The 16,529-nt window shown below is 47.6% G+C and overlaps 1 protein-coding gene across 5 annotated transcripts in view; it reads right to left on the reverse strand.

Moving 5' to 3' along the window:
• Positions 1–5,716: 5,716 nt before the first annotated feature.
• Positions 5,717–16,529, reverse strand: part of SYK (spleen associated tyrosine kinase) — an 83,494-nt gene continuing 72,681 nt past the window's right edge. For all 5 annotated transcript variants that reach the window (XM_037004884.2, XM_037004886.2, XM_037004883.2 and 2 more), the window contains 3 exons: positions 15,496–15,636; positions 14,721–14,833; positions 5,717–6,525 (listed from right to left, as the gene is read on the reverse strand). In XM_037004884.2, the coding sequence (XP_036860779.1) occupies positions 6,453–6,525; positions 14,721–14,833; positions 15,496–15,636 (327 nt within the window). In that variant the 3' untranslated portion in view covers positions 5,717–6,452. The remainder of the gene's footprint in view (positions 6,526–14,720; positions 14,834–15,495; positions 15,637–16,529) is intronic.

Below are 16,529 nucleotides of genomic sequence, written 5' to 3' on the forward strand. Positions count from 1 at the left end.
TTGGGACAGCCTGGCCTCTGAGTGGTCACTCACCCCTCAGGGGACCATGAGAGATGAAGGCCGCTCTGCCAGTTGGGCTGGTTCCTCAGGGGCAGGAGGACAGGTGGTCAGCACAAAAGCCCAAGTCCCACTGAAAAGATACCTGCAGGTCTAAAGGCCCCACCCACCCCCGCTCCCGTCGCCTCTGCTGTCCAGCACCCACCCCACCCGTCACTCTCAGAGGGGACAGAGCAGGGGTCAGTCTCCGAGCAGCACAGGAAAAGCAGACCTTCACTGTGAATTAAGACTTGGCTCTTATGAAGACTTAGGGCCAGACCCACAGGAGGTGGGGGGAGGGCTAGATGGTGCGAGCCGGCCCAGAAAACGGGCCGGCCATGCTCGCCCTGGTTAGGAGTAGGAAGTCACTTTCATGTTAAGAGGAGATGGAGAACTACAGGATCAGAGAGAAAAGAGTCAAAACACCCAACACAGGGCTCCCTCCTGACCCTTCCCCCACAGGACAGACACCCGACGCAGGGCTCACACACACACACACACAGAATCCTGGGGATTACAAAGGACACAGGCCCCACAAGCCAGCTTTGCACCCCATGTTTCCCAATTATGCTATACGAAGGCACCATAGAGGGAAGGCAGCTGGGGAGACAATTAGTGCACAGGAGTAAAGTTCTGGAAGGACATAGAGAGAAGACCCCCTCACGGACCGTTACCGAGTGGGTGTGCTAGCAACTCTAAGAGTGCCCCAGAATGAACAAATGTGTAAATGTTTTGACTGCAGAAAATGTTGACTGAATGTCTGCCACCTGCTATGCTTTGCAGTGCTTTTCTTTGGGGGACTCTCTCCAGCTTCACTGCATCCCTCTGCAGAGGCTGGCTGCTCCCCTGACTTGGTGGAGTCTGCTGGGATTCTGGTCTGGGGGTGCCCATGGAGGTTCGGCTCACCTCCTCTCCACTTGGACTTCCCTGCCATGCCTAATGCTGTGAGGTACAGAGTTGAGACAGCTCGGATCGGCTGAATCAAACTTCTACTTTCTTCAGGGTTGAATGTTGACAGATACAAGGAGCGGCAGGAGGGAGGGGTGGGGTGGGGTGACAACCGCCTGTGTGACAGTGTGCTGCCATGTAGGTTTGCTCAGCAGGGTGCTGCTGGCTGGCAGAAAGCTCCTGGGATCCCTGGGAATGCACCCAGCACCCAGAAGCTGGGCTCTGCGAGGTGCCTTTGGTACAAAGGTGCTGCCCTCCATGTTTCTGAGAAGCTCCAGGTGCATGTGAAATGGAGCCCTCACCTCCTGTGGGGGGCTGCAGGGGGCTGGCTGAGTCCCACGAAGGTCACTTTCTCTCTGACACAACCCACTCACTAAGGGCTTGAACTTAGCAGAATGGCTTTTTGGTAAGTGATGGTTCCTACATTTCTTGTCTGCTCACTCACTCCTCTGCAGGCTGAGTCCTGTCCTCAGCCCCAGTGCCCGGAGAAGGGCCCTGGGAAGCGGCTCACAGCTGGCAGTGTGGCTGGCTTTGACATTCTGGGCACTTCATGGAAATTCACGAGTCATCTGACACAAGCTGTGGAGAATAAACACTACCAGACACTGGCTCTTTATTATTATGAATGACAAAGAGTTGTTTATGAATACCATACAGTTACACTCATTGTTCCACAGCTTAGACATGGAAAACTGAGTCATTCCAAGACATTAAAGAAAGATCACAGCAGCGTAATGTGTTAGGACTCAGGGCTTTGGCAATGTAATGCCTCACTATAAACCAGCTCCTGGACATGCCCTGTGGAGTGGCGTGTGGACCGAGAGCATTGCTTGGTGGGCTAATGCCCCGTAAGGGGCAGTGACCAGAGCCGGCGGACAAATCCAGGCAGGCTCTGGGCACACCAAGGAAAACCCCGGGCAGTGCTCGGTGACCAGGGGCACGCTTACTGGGTTTGGTGACAGCAGCGCTGGAAAAACATTGTTTCTTCTGCTAGGTTAACTTTGTAAAACTGCAAAATGCCAAGTAAGTGGCCTAAAAAGAGCTCAGTGCAATGAAACATCAAGTTAAATGCCCTGCACCCTCCAGCTATATCCCAATGCTCTCATTTCTTTTCTTTTTCTTTGAAAGAAAGATTGATTATTTGTGTCCCGGTGTGTGAGAGGGGGGAAATGGGGAGAGCGTGATGCATAAACAGCCAGCCTTGAGAACAAGACAGGGCTGGTTTCTCAGCTGTAAGAACATGACAGCCACTTCTGTGGCTGGTTACAGGGAGGGAAGTACCTTTTCACAAGTGCCCAGGGTCCCACCCGTTCGGTGTTTCCCAATGTGTGAGAGCAACAGCCATTCTGTCTTGCTAACAGGCACTGAGCACAATAATGGTTTTGTGTCAAAGAAGTCGGGAAATGTTGAGGGGCCCCGGTGAGTGACAGGACCTTGCTGTCCATCTCCTCCAGTGTGGGGCGGGCTAACGCGGAATGCAGAGCTGTCCGGTCCAGGGAGCCGCGGCTTGCCCAGCATGGCCTGGCAGACACGGTGAAAGGCTTTTCCAGGCTTTTCTTGGGTGACCAGCGGGGAGGAGACCAGATGGGGCCTGGGCCTGGTGGCTGCTGCACTCACAGTACCAGAAAAGATGCAGTGGGAAGGTCAGAGGACTTCCTTCCCATAGCAGGGGAGGATCTGCACCCTCAGGACCCCTGCCAGTGCCCAGGGGAAGCAGCAGCCGTGCTGAGCAGGAGACCCCAGCGCTACCTTTCCCTAGCTACGGGAATCCGGGAAAGCAAAATGTCATTCTGGTTCTTACAAGATGCTCCTTTCCTCTGAAGGACGAGAAGGTGTTTATGGGCAGTACTGAAGTCCCCTCTGAGCCTTGGAAGGATGCGCCCAGGTCATGGCCTGAGTCAGGTGAGGGATAAAGCATCTCACCTGACTGCTGGCAATAAGCCCTCGGGTTTCTGCCCCCACTGGGGTGGAGGCTGGGAGGTCAGCCTGCTTCCTGAGCCACTGCACAGCTGTCCACCGTGTGCCCCCTGCATGGGGCAGAGTGGCTCCACTGCCATTTCTAGGCTATGGCCCAGGCTCTGCACCAGCATTCACCCCCGTCTGTGGGCTGGTGGGCATGTCATCTGCAAGGTGTGGATGGAGGCCAAGTGTGCAGGGCTCGCCGGGTCCCGGCTCGAGACAGGGCCACCTGCTCGTCTCTGCATTCCCTCCCTGATCCTACTGCTGCCAGAGCCTGGGACCATCCCATCTCAGCGGTTCAGCTTGGCTCACCGAGGGAGCATGACCAAGGCTCCTCCTGGCCTCTGCTTCCTGCAGCAGGGGCCTCAGTGGGCCAGGAGGGGGCAGGTGCAGGAGAGTCTATGCTGGGCCAGGCCTGAGTGGGGGAGGTGACCTTGGCCACCAGTGCTTGTCCCCAGCAGGACGCCTGCCCCACACTGCATTGATGTGGCCATATGGAATAAGGTTCAATGTGTGTGTGTATGTGCAGGTGGGGATATGTGTGTTGGGGGTGCATACGTGAGTATGTATGTGTGTGTGATTTGTGTGTATGTGCTGTGGAATGCGTGGTGTGCATGCACACGTGAGTGTGTGAGTGTGTGTGTATAACTTCCTTGCAAACAGGAGGTGACAGGGGCCCTGGAATCCATTCCTCAGCAATCCCAGTGCTCCACAAGCTATAGCCTCATATGCAGGGAAAGCTCACAATCCACTCCCCACTTTAGCCCCTTCCGGGTTTCTGAATCTCGTCAGTTTACCTCCATAGGGGTACAGTGTGGGCTGTCAGGCTTTCGCTGGGCAATCCCCACCCTGAGCAGAGGATGGCAGCCACCAGGCACCCCTCTGCCAGGCCTGCTCCTGACATGCAAGAGCTCCCAAGCCTGCTCCCAGGGGTCTGAGCCCATCCTTTCTGTTAAGACACAGTTAGGGACTTAGCATTTTGTTAGGAAACGTGCTCTGCAACTTACAATGCTGGTTAACTTTTGACAGTGTAGTCTATCATATTCTAATAACATCCACGAAAATCATCACAAAGCTTATTTCAAATCTGTATTAAAGATCAGTTAAAAGAAGTCCAGTGTTGAAAGTTACCTCTTCTGAAATGGGTGGAGCATGCTGCTCAACCGGCCGGCGTACTCTGGGGCTGTGGGCCTGAAAATCTGGTGGCCGCATGTGCATATGAAAACCCTTGGGCTGGTGGAAATGTGAGGTGGCCATCCAAAAGATAAAGGCAAGGCTGGGGACAGCAGGTGCAGAGAAAGGACATGCTCAAATGAAAAACACACAATTATTTTACCTGTGGAGTGTATTATGTGGGCTCTGCTATAGAAACACTGGGTCCTACTGGGGTGCAAGGTGTTTGTGACACCAGCAGTCAACTGGTGAGGCTGGGGTGGCCTGTATATCCTCAAGGCCCTTTTGTTCCCAGTGAACAAGGACTGGAGGGTGCATGAAGGCACAGGGGGTGAGCCCAGGCCTAGACAGACATGGTTAGGACCAGCAGAAGGACAGCACACGTGTGGGAATGTCACCCAGGCCACGTGCCCGGTAGGCAGTCCTTACTTCCCAAATGGAGCTCAACCACATTATCAATCTTTCTTCACTTAAGTGGCCCCCCACACCCTCCTCTGTGGCCCCAGGGGAGAGTCACTGGTGTCCACAGGATAGGGCTAGACAATAGACAGGACTCGTGCCCTGGACCACTGTGTGAACGTATACCCAGACCTCTCTCCCCAGCAGGAGGGCATGGAGGTGGGAGGCGGAGCGGCTCCACTCACATTCCAGATGCTCTCCATCCCCAGTTCCTGGTGGGGGAAGGGGAGGGCACTGTGGAGCTGAAAGAGCTCTGTGTGTCTACTGTGTGCATGCCATCTGCCTCCTGTGATGGTGTGGCTTTGCTGAGGACACAGTCTGGGGCGGAGAAGGAAGACCTCTGCCGTCTGGGCACGAGCTCTTGCTGAGATGTCACCACCACTCCACCCAACCCACCCTTTATGATTCTAAGTGTACATATGGAAGAGACGCTATCATGCATCTTTTTAATGTCAGGGGCTCTGCTTGTGTATAGTGTTTTGCATGGCTGCTCAGCATGCAGGGACCCTCACTAACAAAATGACTGAACCCCAGGCAGCTGACTCACAAAAGCCTGGGTGGCTTCTAAAATCATCTCCACACATGTTGCACCAGTGAACCGTGTCTTCTGGCTAAGCAAGGGTGCCGACTTTCACTTGCCTCTGTGTCCCCCTCAGGAGTAGAGACAGCGCTCCCATCCACAGGCTGGATGTCCACCTAAAATGTCTCAGGTGCAGCTGAAGACTAGACAGTGAATTTGTGTCCAACTGACCTAGGAAGGATAGCTGTCTCCTGCAGGGCCATGGAAAACTGCTATCAGTGGGCTGATGACTTGTCTAATCAAACACTTATCAAGGACTAACTTAGACCAGGAGACTAGGAAAGGATTCCCGAGTCTTGTATCTTCAACCCCGAGTCACATTCAGCGAGGCCTACCTGCAGAGGGTCAGGCTCTGTGGCTTTATTATGCATTAATACTTTTTTTAGAAACTCATTTGTAGGTGGCTTTGGCCACCAGCTTGTCCCCCACTAGGGACACAGAAAAAGTCAGGGCATCCTGGTGACACCTTCTCTCTAGGGTAGAGGAAGTTGGGCTGCCTAAGTGGACTATGTGCAGCCGTGCCTGACGGGACCTGAGATGACAGACATCCTCTCCCCCACATGATCTCCACAAACTTTATTTACTAGTCCCCACGTGCAGACCCCAGAGAGTCCATGGGAGCAGCACCAGGAGGAGCGTCAGCCAAGCTGGCCCATCCCCAGAGGCTCCTCACACGCAGACAGAGTCTTCTGCCTCAGACACACAGAGCAAACGCAGAATCCAGACTTTTCCCATCACTGGCTACATGCTGAGAAACGGCAGTGGTCCAGCGTGGCTGCTTTTGAAGCCTCAAATGGTTTTGTGGTCAGGAAAGCCTCTCAGGGTAGGGCTCAGTCCTGTGGCCGTGCTGTCAAGTTCTGGAGGCAGCGCCACCCGCCCAGGCCCAGCATCCCCTCCTCTGCAGGGGCTCAGGCTCACAGCCTTTGGGCCACTGCCAACACCTGGGTGGGCGAGGCCACCACCTCACACGATGTGCAGGGCCAGAGGGCTGGAAGGCACATCGGGACTCTGGAAACAGACCCTGGAAAGACCCCACCATGAAAACCACAGGCAGCATTTCTATCAGTGCTCAGATCCGGGTGTGCATCTTTCTTCCTGAGGCTCTTCTGACACGGGTTTGCTGTGCACAGGCTGGATTTCAGGACAGGCCTAGGGAGCAACAGCCAGGGGCATGTTCCACCTAGGTCAGTTCTTCTGCCAGGCCAAGGGAGGTGGAGACTCAAAATCGACACGCTGGGCCATGTCTCCCTGCGGCTGCCCTTCTGTTCACAGGCGGCCACAGACAGGCGTGGGGCACTTAGTTGACCACATCGTAGTAGTAATTGCGCAGCTTCAGTTCCACCGCTACGAATCCTGGCCTGTTCTCCACCCTGGGAGGGAAGAGGTGTGTTACTGTTTTGTCCCTGCCCTTGGGAAAAGCCCATCCCAGCTGGGTGGCAGCCTTGCAGATGGCTGCACCCCCAGGTGGCCTCCTCCAGAGCGCCTGCATGCCCCAGCACCCTGCTTGGGGACCATGAGCCTGTGCAGAACATGGTGCCAGGTCGACCACAGACCCACAGAACCCTCCTGCACCCTGCAAGATCCCGCAGTGGCCCATGTCCACCTTAAAGGTGCAGACAGTTTGTTCCAACTGGGGTCTTTTGCCCCTAGGTTCACAGACTGGCCCTCAGAACATCTTGTAAGGCTTTCTTAGGACTCCCTCCTTTACACCACAGAGAGGCTGCCGCTAGGGAGCCACGACAATGCTGAGCCTCAGCAGAAGGGGGTGGGCAAGTGTCCTGCCGGGTGTGGCTTCCTGTGGGCCCCTTGCTACCTGTGTCTGCCTCCCTGGCGTGGGTTGTTCTTTCCACTCTGGACCTTGTGCTGGCAGCCCCCTCCTTTCCTGCACCAAGCCCATCATCCTGCAGTTCTGGGGATGCCACTCCCTAAAGGAGGCAACATGGATCCTAAGGGACTTCTGCAGCCTCACTCAGAGCTCCCATGATTTGCTCTGCAGTAGCTATCAGGTGTGATAATGTGTTTATGTGGGTTGATTTGTTGCACATTTGCCTAGCAACAGCCAGCCCAGCCTGCAACCTCCAAGAGGTGTGTGCTCAACCCCTGGTTGGCAGTCAGTGGAGTGTGCCTGTGATAAATCTCAAAGTGCAGGAGAGGGGATTAAAGTTGGCAGCATGAGAGGTGAGACAGAGGCTTCCTCCTAAAACCGCATATATTATGAAAATATAATTAATACAACTAATCCTGAGAGAGCAACAGGAAAGAGGACTGCACCAGACCGCATACACCTGGAGAAAAGAGGAGACCTCACCGAATGGGGTAACATACCAAAGCTGTGGCCCAGCGGGACCCAAGCCCTTCCCCCAACCCAGCTCACCAGTGGGAGGAAGAGAAATGGAGTGGGAGAGGGAGTGGAGGCCTGGGACTGCTGAATACTTAACTCCAGAGATCTGCTCTGGGAGCACAAACCTACATTTCATGGTGCTTTCATGATAGTCTCGTGATTACGGGGTTGGAAAGCTAAGACAGGCAGAATTCCTGGAGAGACTGAGATTCCAGCTGCTTGTGGAAAGCAGGGATCCATATCCAGCTGCTCTGGGACAAAAGCTTATACCTTTGTGCTCAGCCCACTGGTTCAGGCAGTGGAGACAGGCACAGCAGCTGGGAAGTGGGGAACAGCTCTTTCCTCCCCACAGGCATCAATCCCACTCCCCGTGACCCCTGACATTGCTTCAGGGGCTGAGCAGCTCCAGAGAGTAGAGCTTCTAGACACTAGAGGGCGCCATATACAAACATGAAACGCCAAAGGAACCTGGTACAGAGTGAAATTAATATAACCCCTGAGAAAGATGACATGGATCTCATGACTCTTCCTGAAAGGGAGTTCAAAATAAAAATCATTAACATGCTAATGGAGGTATGGAAAAACATTCAAGAACTCAGGAATGAATTCCAGTCGGAGATCCAATCGTTGAAGAGCACGATGGAGGGTATTAAAAGCAGGTTGGATACAGTGGAGGAGACGATAAATGAAATAGAAACTAGAGAAGAGGAATACAAAGAAGATGAAGCACAGAGAGAAAAAAGGATCTCTAAGAATGAAAGAATATTGAGAGAACTGTGTGACCAATCCAAATGGAATAATATTCTCATTATAGGGCTACCAGAAGAAGAAGAGAGAGAGAAAGGGATAGAAAGTGTCTTTGAGGAGGTAATTGCTGAAAACTTCCCCAATCTGGGGAAGGAGATAGTCTCTCAGGCCATGGAGATCCACAGATCTCCCAACACAAGGAACCCAAGGAAGACAACACCAAGACACATAGTAATTAAAATGGCAAAGATCAAGGATAAGGACAGACTGTTAAAAGCAGCCAGAGAGAGAAATAAGATCACATACAAAGGAAAGCCCATCAGGCTAACATCAGACATCTCAGCAGAAAGCTAACAGGCCAGAAGGGAGTGGCATGATGTATTTAATGCAATGAAGCAGAAGGACCTTGAAACAAGATTATTTTATCCGGCAAGATTATCATTTACATTTGAAGGAGGGATTAAACAATTTCCAGATAAGCAAAAGCTGAGAGAGTTTATGTCCCACAAACCATCTCTACAGTCTATTTTGGAGGGACTGCTATAGATGGAAGTATTCCTAAGGTTTAATAGCTGTCACCAGAGGTAATAAAACCACAGTAAAGAAAGTAGAACAGCTAATTACTAAGCAAATGCAAAATTAAATTAACTATCCCCAAAGTCAATCAAGGGATAGACAAAGAGTACAGAATATGATACCTAATATAATAAAGAATGGAGGAGGAAGAAAAAGGAGGAGAAAAAGAAAAGAACCCTTAGATTATGTTTGTAGTAGCATATTAAGTGAGTTAAGTTAGACCTTAGATAGTAAGGAAGTTACCCTTGAACCTTTGGTAACCACAAATCTAAACTCTGCAATGGCAATAAGTACATACCTATCAATAATCACCCTAAATGTAAATGGACTGAATGCACCAATGAAAAGACACAGAGTCACTGAATGGATTAAAAAACAAGACCCATCTATATGCTGCCTACAAGAGACTCACTTTAAACCCAAAGACATACACAGACTAAAAATGAAGGGATGGAAAAAGGTATTTCATGCAACTAATAGAAAAAAGCAGGAGTTGCAGTACTTGTATCAGACAAAATAGACTTCAAAACAAAGAAAGTCACAAGAGACAAAGAAGGACATTACATAATGATAAAGGGGTCAATCCAACAAGAAGATTTAACTATTATAAATATCTATGCTCCCAACACAGGAGCACCTACATATGTGAAACAAATACTAACTGAATTAAAAGGGGATATAGAATGCAATGCACTCATTCTAGGAGACTTCAACACTCTACTCACTCTGAAGGACAGATCCACCAGACAGAAAATGAGTAAGGAGCCAGAGGCACTGAATAATACATTAGAACAGATGGACCTAACAGACATCTACAGAACTCTACACCCAAAAGCAGCAGAATACACATTCTTCTCAAGTGCACATGGGACATTTTCAAGAATAGATCATATACTAGACCACAAAAAGAGCCTCCGTAAATTCAAAAAGATTGAAATTGTACCAACCAGTTTCTCAGACCACAAAGGTATGAAACTAGAAATAAATTATGCAAAGAAAATGAAAAATCCCACAAACACATGGAGGCTTCACAACATACTCTTAAATAACCAATGGATCAATGACCAAATTAAAACAGAGATCAAGCAATATATGGAGACAAATGAGAACAATAATTCAACACTGCAAAATCTGTGGGACGCAGTCAAGGCTGTGCTAAGAGGAAAGTATATTGCAATACAGGCCTACCTCAGGAAAGAAGAACAATCCCATATAAGCAGTCTAAATTTACAATTAATGAAACTAGAAAAAGAAGAACAAATGAGGCCCAAAGTCAGTAGAAGAAGGGACATAATAAAGATTAGAGCAAAAATAAATAAAATCAAGAAGAATAAAACAATACAAATAATCAGTGAAAGCAAGAGCAGGTTATTCAAGAAAATAAACAAAATAGATAAACCCCTAGCCATACTTAGCAAGAAAAAAAGAGAGTCTATATACATAAACAGAATCAGAAATGAGAAAGGAAAAATCACTATGGACACCATAGAAATACAAAGAATTATTAAAGAATACTATGAAAAATTATATGCTAACAAACTGGATAACCTAGAAGAAATGGACAACTTTCTAGAAAAATACAACCTTCCAAGGCTGACCCAGGAAGAAACAGAAAATCTGAACAGACCAACTACCAGCAATGAAATTGAACTGGTAATCAAAAACCTACCTAAGAACAAAATCCCTGGACCAGATGGCTTCACCACTGAATTTTATCAAACATTTAGTGAAGACCTAATACACATCCTCCTCAAAGTTTTCCAAAGAGTAGAAGAAGAGGGAATACTTTCAAACTCATTCTATGAGACCAGCATCACTCTAGTATCAAAATCAGGCAACAACACCACAAAAAAAGAAAATTACAGACCAATATCCCTGATGAACATAGATGCAAAAATACTCAACAAAATATTAGCAAACTGAATTCAAAAATACATCAAAAAGATCATCCATCATGATCAAGTAGGATTTATTCCAGGGATGCAAGGATGGTACAACATTAAAAAATCCATAAACATCATTCACCATATCAACAAAAAGAAGGACAAAAACCACAAGATTATCTTCATAGATGCTGAAAAAGCATTTGACAAAATTCAACATCCATTCATGATAAAAACTCTCAACAAAATGGGTATAGAGGGCAAGTACCTCAGCATAATAAGGGCCATATATGACAAACCCACAGCCAACATCATACATAACAGGGAGAAGCTGAAAGCTTTTCCTTTAAGATTGGGAACAAGAGAAGGATGCCCACTTTCCCTACTTCTATTCAACATAGTACTAGAGGTCCTAGCCATGGCAATCAGAAAACATGAAGAAAAAAGCCATCCAGATTGGCAAGGAAGAAGTTAAACTGTCCCTGTTTGCAGATGACATGATATTGTACATAAAAAAGCCCTAAAGAATCCACTCCAAAACTCCTAGATTTAATATCTATATTCATCAAAGTTGCAGGATACAAAATTAATACACAGAAATCATGCCATTCTCATACACTAACAATGAACTAGCAGAGAGAGAAATCAGGAAAACAATTCTATTCACAGTTGCATCAAAAAGAATACCTAGGAATAAACCTCACCAAGGAAGTGAAAGACCTATACCCTGAAAACTAAAAGACACTCTTAAGAGAAATTAAAGAAAATACCAATAATTGGAAACATCCCATGCTCATGGATAGGACGAATTAATATTGTCAAAATTGCCATCTTGCCTAAGCAATCTATAGATTCAATGCAATTCCTATCAAAATACCAACAGCATTCTTCAATGAACTAGAGAAAATTGTTCTAAAATTCATATGGAACCACAAAAGACCTCGAATAGCCAAAGCAATTCTGAGAAGGAAGAATAAAGTGGGGAGCATTATGCTCTACCACAAAGCCACAGTAATCAAGACAATTTGGTACTGGCACAAGAACAGACCCATAGACCAATGGGACAGACTAGATAGCCCTGATATAAACCCAACCATATATGGTCAATTAATATACAATAAAGGATCCATGGATATACAACGGGGAAACAACAGCCTCTTCAACAGATGGTGTTGGCAAAAATGGACAGCTACATGCAAGAGAATGAAACTGGATTATTGTTTAACCTCATACACAAAAGTAAACTAGAAATAGATTAAAGACTTGAATGTAAGTCAAGAAACCATAAAACTCTTAGAAGACAGCATAGGCAAACATCTCCTGAATATAAGCATGAGCAACTTCTTCCTGAATGCATCTCCTCGAGCAAGGGAAACAAAAGCAAAAATGAACTCATGGGACTACATCAAACTAAAAAGTTTCTGTAAGGCAAAGGACACCATCAACAGAACAAAAAGGCATCCTACAGTATGGGAGAATATATTCATAAATGACATATCCAATAAAGGGTTGACAAATGTTGGCGAGGATGTGGAGAAAGGGGAACCCTCCTACACTGCTGGTGGGAATGTAAATTAAGTCATCTATTGTGGAAAGCAGTATGGAGGTTCCTCAAAACCTCAAAATAGAAACACCATTTGACCCAGGAAATCCACTCCCAGGAATTTACCCTAAGAATGCAGGAGCCCAGTTTGAAAAAGACATATGCACCCCTATGTTTATTGCAGCACTATTTACAATAGCTCAGAAATGGAAGTAACCTAAGTGTCCATCAGTAGATGAATGGATAAAGATGTGGTTCATGTACACAATGGAATATTATTCAGCCATAAGAAGAAAACATTTGCAACAATATGGATGAAGCAAGAGGGTATTATGCTCAGTGAAATAAGCCAGGTGGAGAAACACAAGTATCAAATGATTTCACTCATCTGTGGAGTATAAGAACAAAGAAAAAACTGAGGGAACAAAACAGCAGCAGACTCACAGAACCCAAGAATGGACTAACAGTTACCAAAGGGAAAGGGACTAGGGAGCATGTGTGGGAAGGGAGGGAGGGAGAAGGGGAATAAGGGCCATTACGATTAGCACACATAATGTAGCAGTGGGGGGATACAGGGTAGGCAGTATAACACAGAGAAAACGACTAGTGATTCTATATCATGTTTCTACACTCATGGACAGTGACTGTAATGGGGTATGTGGTGGGGATTTGATGATGGGGGGAGTCTAGTAACCATAATGTTGCTCATGTAATTGTACATTAATGATATCAAATAACAAAACAATCCAGGTGTGGTAAAGAGCTGCTAGTTCTAATTTTAGGTGTGCGCTGTCACCACTATTTCTGTTCAACTGATAGTGAAATCCTGTGGCTGGTTCCTAGCTATGGACGTGGGGCTCACAGAAAGCCCTCCTGCAGCTGGGGGTGACGTCAGCTGGGCTAAGGCACCTTGGCCTGTAAGTGTACTTGGACTGTACCCGAAAGCTCCAGGTGGGAAAGTGCTTAGAGAGGGTATGTACTCAGCTCCCAGCTCCAGAGAAGAGCCAGAGGAACTGATTTCCCTCCGTGTCTTCCCTGTGGACCACCCTGGCAGTAACAGCACAAGGGGCCATGTGTGTCCAGGGGACCCAGACAGGCAGAGTAGCTCCTGATTCTCTCAGTAACAAGCAGATCTGCCCAGGAGCTAAGCACATCTGGCAGCTCACCACACCCCGTGAGGCCAAGTGGGCTGTGACCTGGCTGCATCACCCCTTCCCCTGGTTCACCCTGCCTGCAGGCCACATCTGCCAGCACCCTGTCCCTGCCCAGAGCTCTCTCCCCTGCCTGCCCTTCCACTCCTCACTGGTAAACACAACGAACAGCCTGCAGAAATAGCTTCAGCGCTAACATTAAAGACAAAAACGTTGATTAACTATCTCCCTGACAGTTCACTTGGATTCCAGATTTTCATTTGTTGAAGTATGATTTAAAGTTCCTGTTCCCTGCAGAAGCGAAACCATTCAAAGGAAGTTGATGGCAGGGCAGGAGAAAATTTGTAGCAAATGCTCACAGGCTTACGTGCCCTGGCGAGGTAGGGGTGGGCACCATGCTCCAGTCACTGCTGCTGGCGTCACTTGACCCAGCATCCTCAGGTAGGAGAAGTCACTTAGACCACAGGCCCAGAGCAAGGCACACTGAGGGCAGGCACCATGAGCTCCCAGCTCCCCGCCAGTCCTCAGGGCCTGCCGGTCCCCGGGCCCTGGGGAACATGGTGCCTACTGAAAGCGGGAAAAGCCTGCCCTGTTCCCAGTGGCTTTACGGGTCCTTAGAAGCTGTGTTGCCAGGAGAAGCTTAATGGCTGCACACATTTATGGGATTCTTGCAAAGTCTCAGAGCGGGTGCCTTTCAGAGATACCTGGCAGTGGACTCTCAGCAGAGGTATGGCAGCAATAATGCCAAGGCCTGTAGCATCGTCTTGGGGGTAATTTGTCTTCTTTATCCTATGAGCCCCACCCCCACCCCACCCTGTCACAGCTAACTGCCAACTGCAATTTTGGAAATGGCTAGGGCCCACGTGTCAGGGGTTCGAACAGCACTAGTCTGGGCATAGTTCAAGGACCAGACAGCCCTCCCCACCTCAGATCTACTCCTAGCATTTCTAGGATGAAAGGTGACCAGGAATTAGGACAGCATGTCACTCTGCTGCTGAGCTCCTCCGCCACCCTCTGTTGTCAGAAATGGTACACAGCTCCAGACGAGACTCTTACAAACATCTTTTAGACCACACCTACCTCTGGCTGGTATGCTCTACATTTAAATCTTGATACCCTGGATTAGAGTAATTATGTAAACTAATTCTAGACTGAAGAATACAAGTGCATGGTCCAGGGAGCAAGACCTTTTTCCCATTGTTCAGTTAGCAGGGCGCACATCCTGGCTCTGTGACACAACTGATGCTGACAGCTTCTTTTTAGTGCCCAGCCACTCCCTCTGCCTCCAGAATGTGGCAAAAAGTCACAAGTGTTGGGTACTCACTCATACGTCCAGCAGAGCTTCATCAGCTCGTACATCTCTCTCGGACAGCCCTGGGGGCACCCCATCCTCTCTCCTTTCTCCAGCATGGCAGACACTTCACTTCCTTTCATTCCCTAAAACATGCAAAATGCACCTGAGCTTTTTCAACACAGCATTCAGCAAAGCAAAACAAACAAGTCCCACCCCCCTAAAGAAACAAGAGTACATGTGGAGGATTTCCATTTGAAAAGTACAAAAACAGGAGCTCCTAACCCATGGCCTAGAAGGCTGGTGAGGTTTCCCCTGCTGGGAGGCTGGTGTGTGCCGGGAAAGCCAGGCTCTCCTGGGGTTCTGTTCTGTTTTGTCAGGGGGGTTGGTTTCCTCAGTGTGTTCTGTTTGTGGAAGTTGATCACATTGTACCCTAGCATTTATGTACTTTTTGGTATATAAATCTTGATTTTTAAAAACTCAACAAAATGTAACTAAGCTGCAAATTTGATACTGCAAATAGTCATTATTTCTATTTCAGTTCTAATTAATGTTGATTGGGGCATATTTTATGCATATTTATATGTGTAATATACAATAAGAAAACATCAGATACTCAGTTAAGATCAGATATTTCTTTTTCAGTCTAGAATACACTGAGGCCATATTAACTGCCCACTGTCATAAGGCAGTGAAAGACTCAGAAGGGGAACCCAGATTTTATGATTTCCAGGGTCCTGTAACAATAAGCTGGTGCTTATTTGTTCTGATGGTCACATAATTAGGAACTGGAAGCACACTGGCTCACTCGATACGGCTTTTGTCCGTAAGAAAACGCTTCCCACATCAGCACTCCGAAGCTCCAGACGTCACTCTTGCTGGAGAACTTGTAGTAGTTGATGCACTCTGGAGCGTACCACTTCACCGGCCACTTCCCGTGGGTCTGCGCCTGGAAGCAAGGCAAAGGGAGACGGTCCACTGAAATCCACATGTGGGCACACTGGGACTGAAAACAGAAGTACCGTACGGCTCAGTAACTCCACCTCTGGGAATCTACCTGAAGAAAACGGAATCACTAATTTGGAAAGAAGTACAGACCCATGTGTCTATTGCCCCACAGTAGCCCAGATATGGAAAGAACTGAGGTGTCCATCAGCAGCTGATGGATAGAGAAGATATGGTATTTATACACAATGGAATATTATTCAGCCATAAGAAGAAAGAAATCCTGCCATTTGCAACAACATGGATAGACCTAGCAGGCATTATGCTCAGAGAAATAAGCCAGGTGGAGAAAGACAAATACCATATGATTTCACTTACATGTGGAATCTAAAAACAAAATGGGAGAACAAACAAAACAGAAATAGATTCATAAATACAGAGAACAGACTGGTGGTTGCCTTAGGGGAGGATGGTGGGGGGACGGGTAAAATAGATGAAGAGGATAAAGAGGTACAAACTTCCAATTATAAAATTAGTCATGGAGAGGAAAGCACAGCATAGGGAACACAGTTAATAATGTCATATCTTTACATGTTGACAGATGGTGACTACATTTATCATGGTGAGCACTTGGATATATATTTGTTGAATCACTAAGTTGTACACCTGAAACCAGTATAATATTTTACATCAAATATATTTCAATTAAAAAAGGTCACCACTATAAAAAAAGAGTACTCTTATTCAGCAATAATTTAAAAATATTACAAGTACAAAGAAGATGGCTTTTTTTTTACTGAAAAAGTGTTGCAGATACCCACATTCACAGCAGCACTATTCCCTACAGCTCAAGGCAGAAATGATCCCAGTGTCTGTGGGTGAACGGATAACCATGTG

This window comes from Manis javanica, chromosome 2 (assembly GCF_040802235.1).
Source record: "Manis javanica isolate MJ-LG chromosome 2, MJ_LKY, whole genome shotgun sequence".
Lineage (NCBI taxonomy): Eukaryota > Metazoa > Chordata > Mammalia > Pholidota > Manidae > Manis > Manis javanica.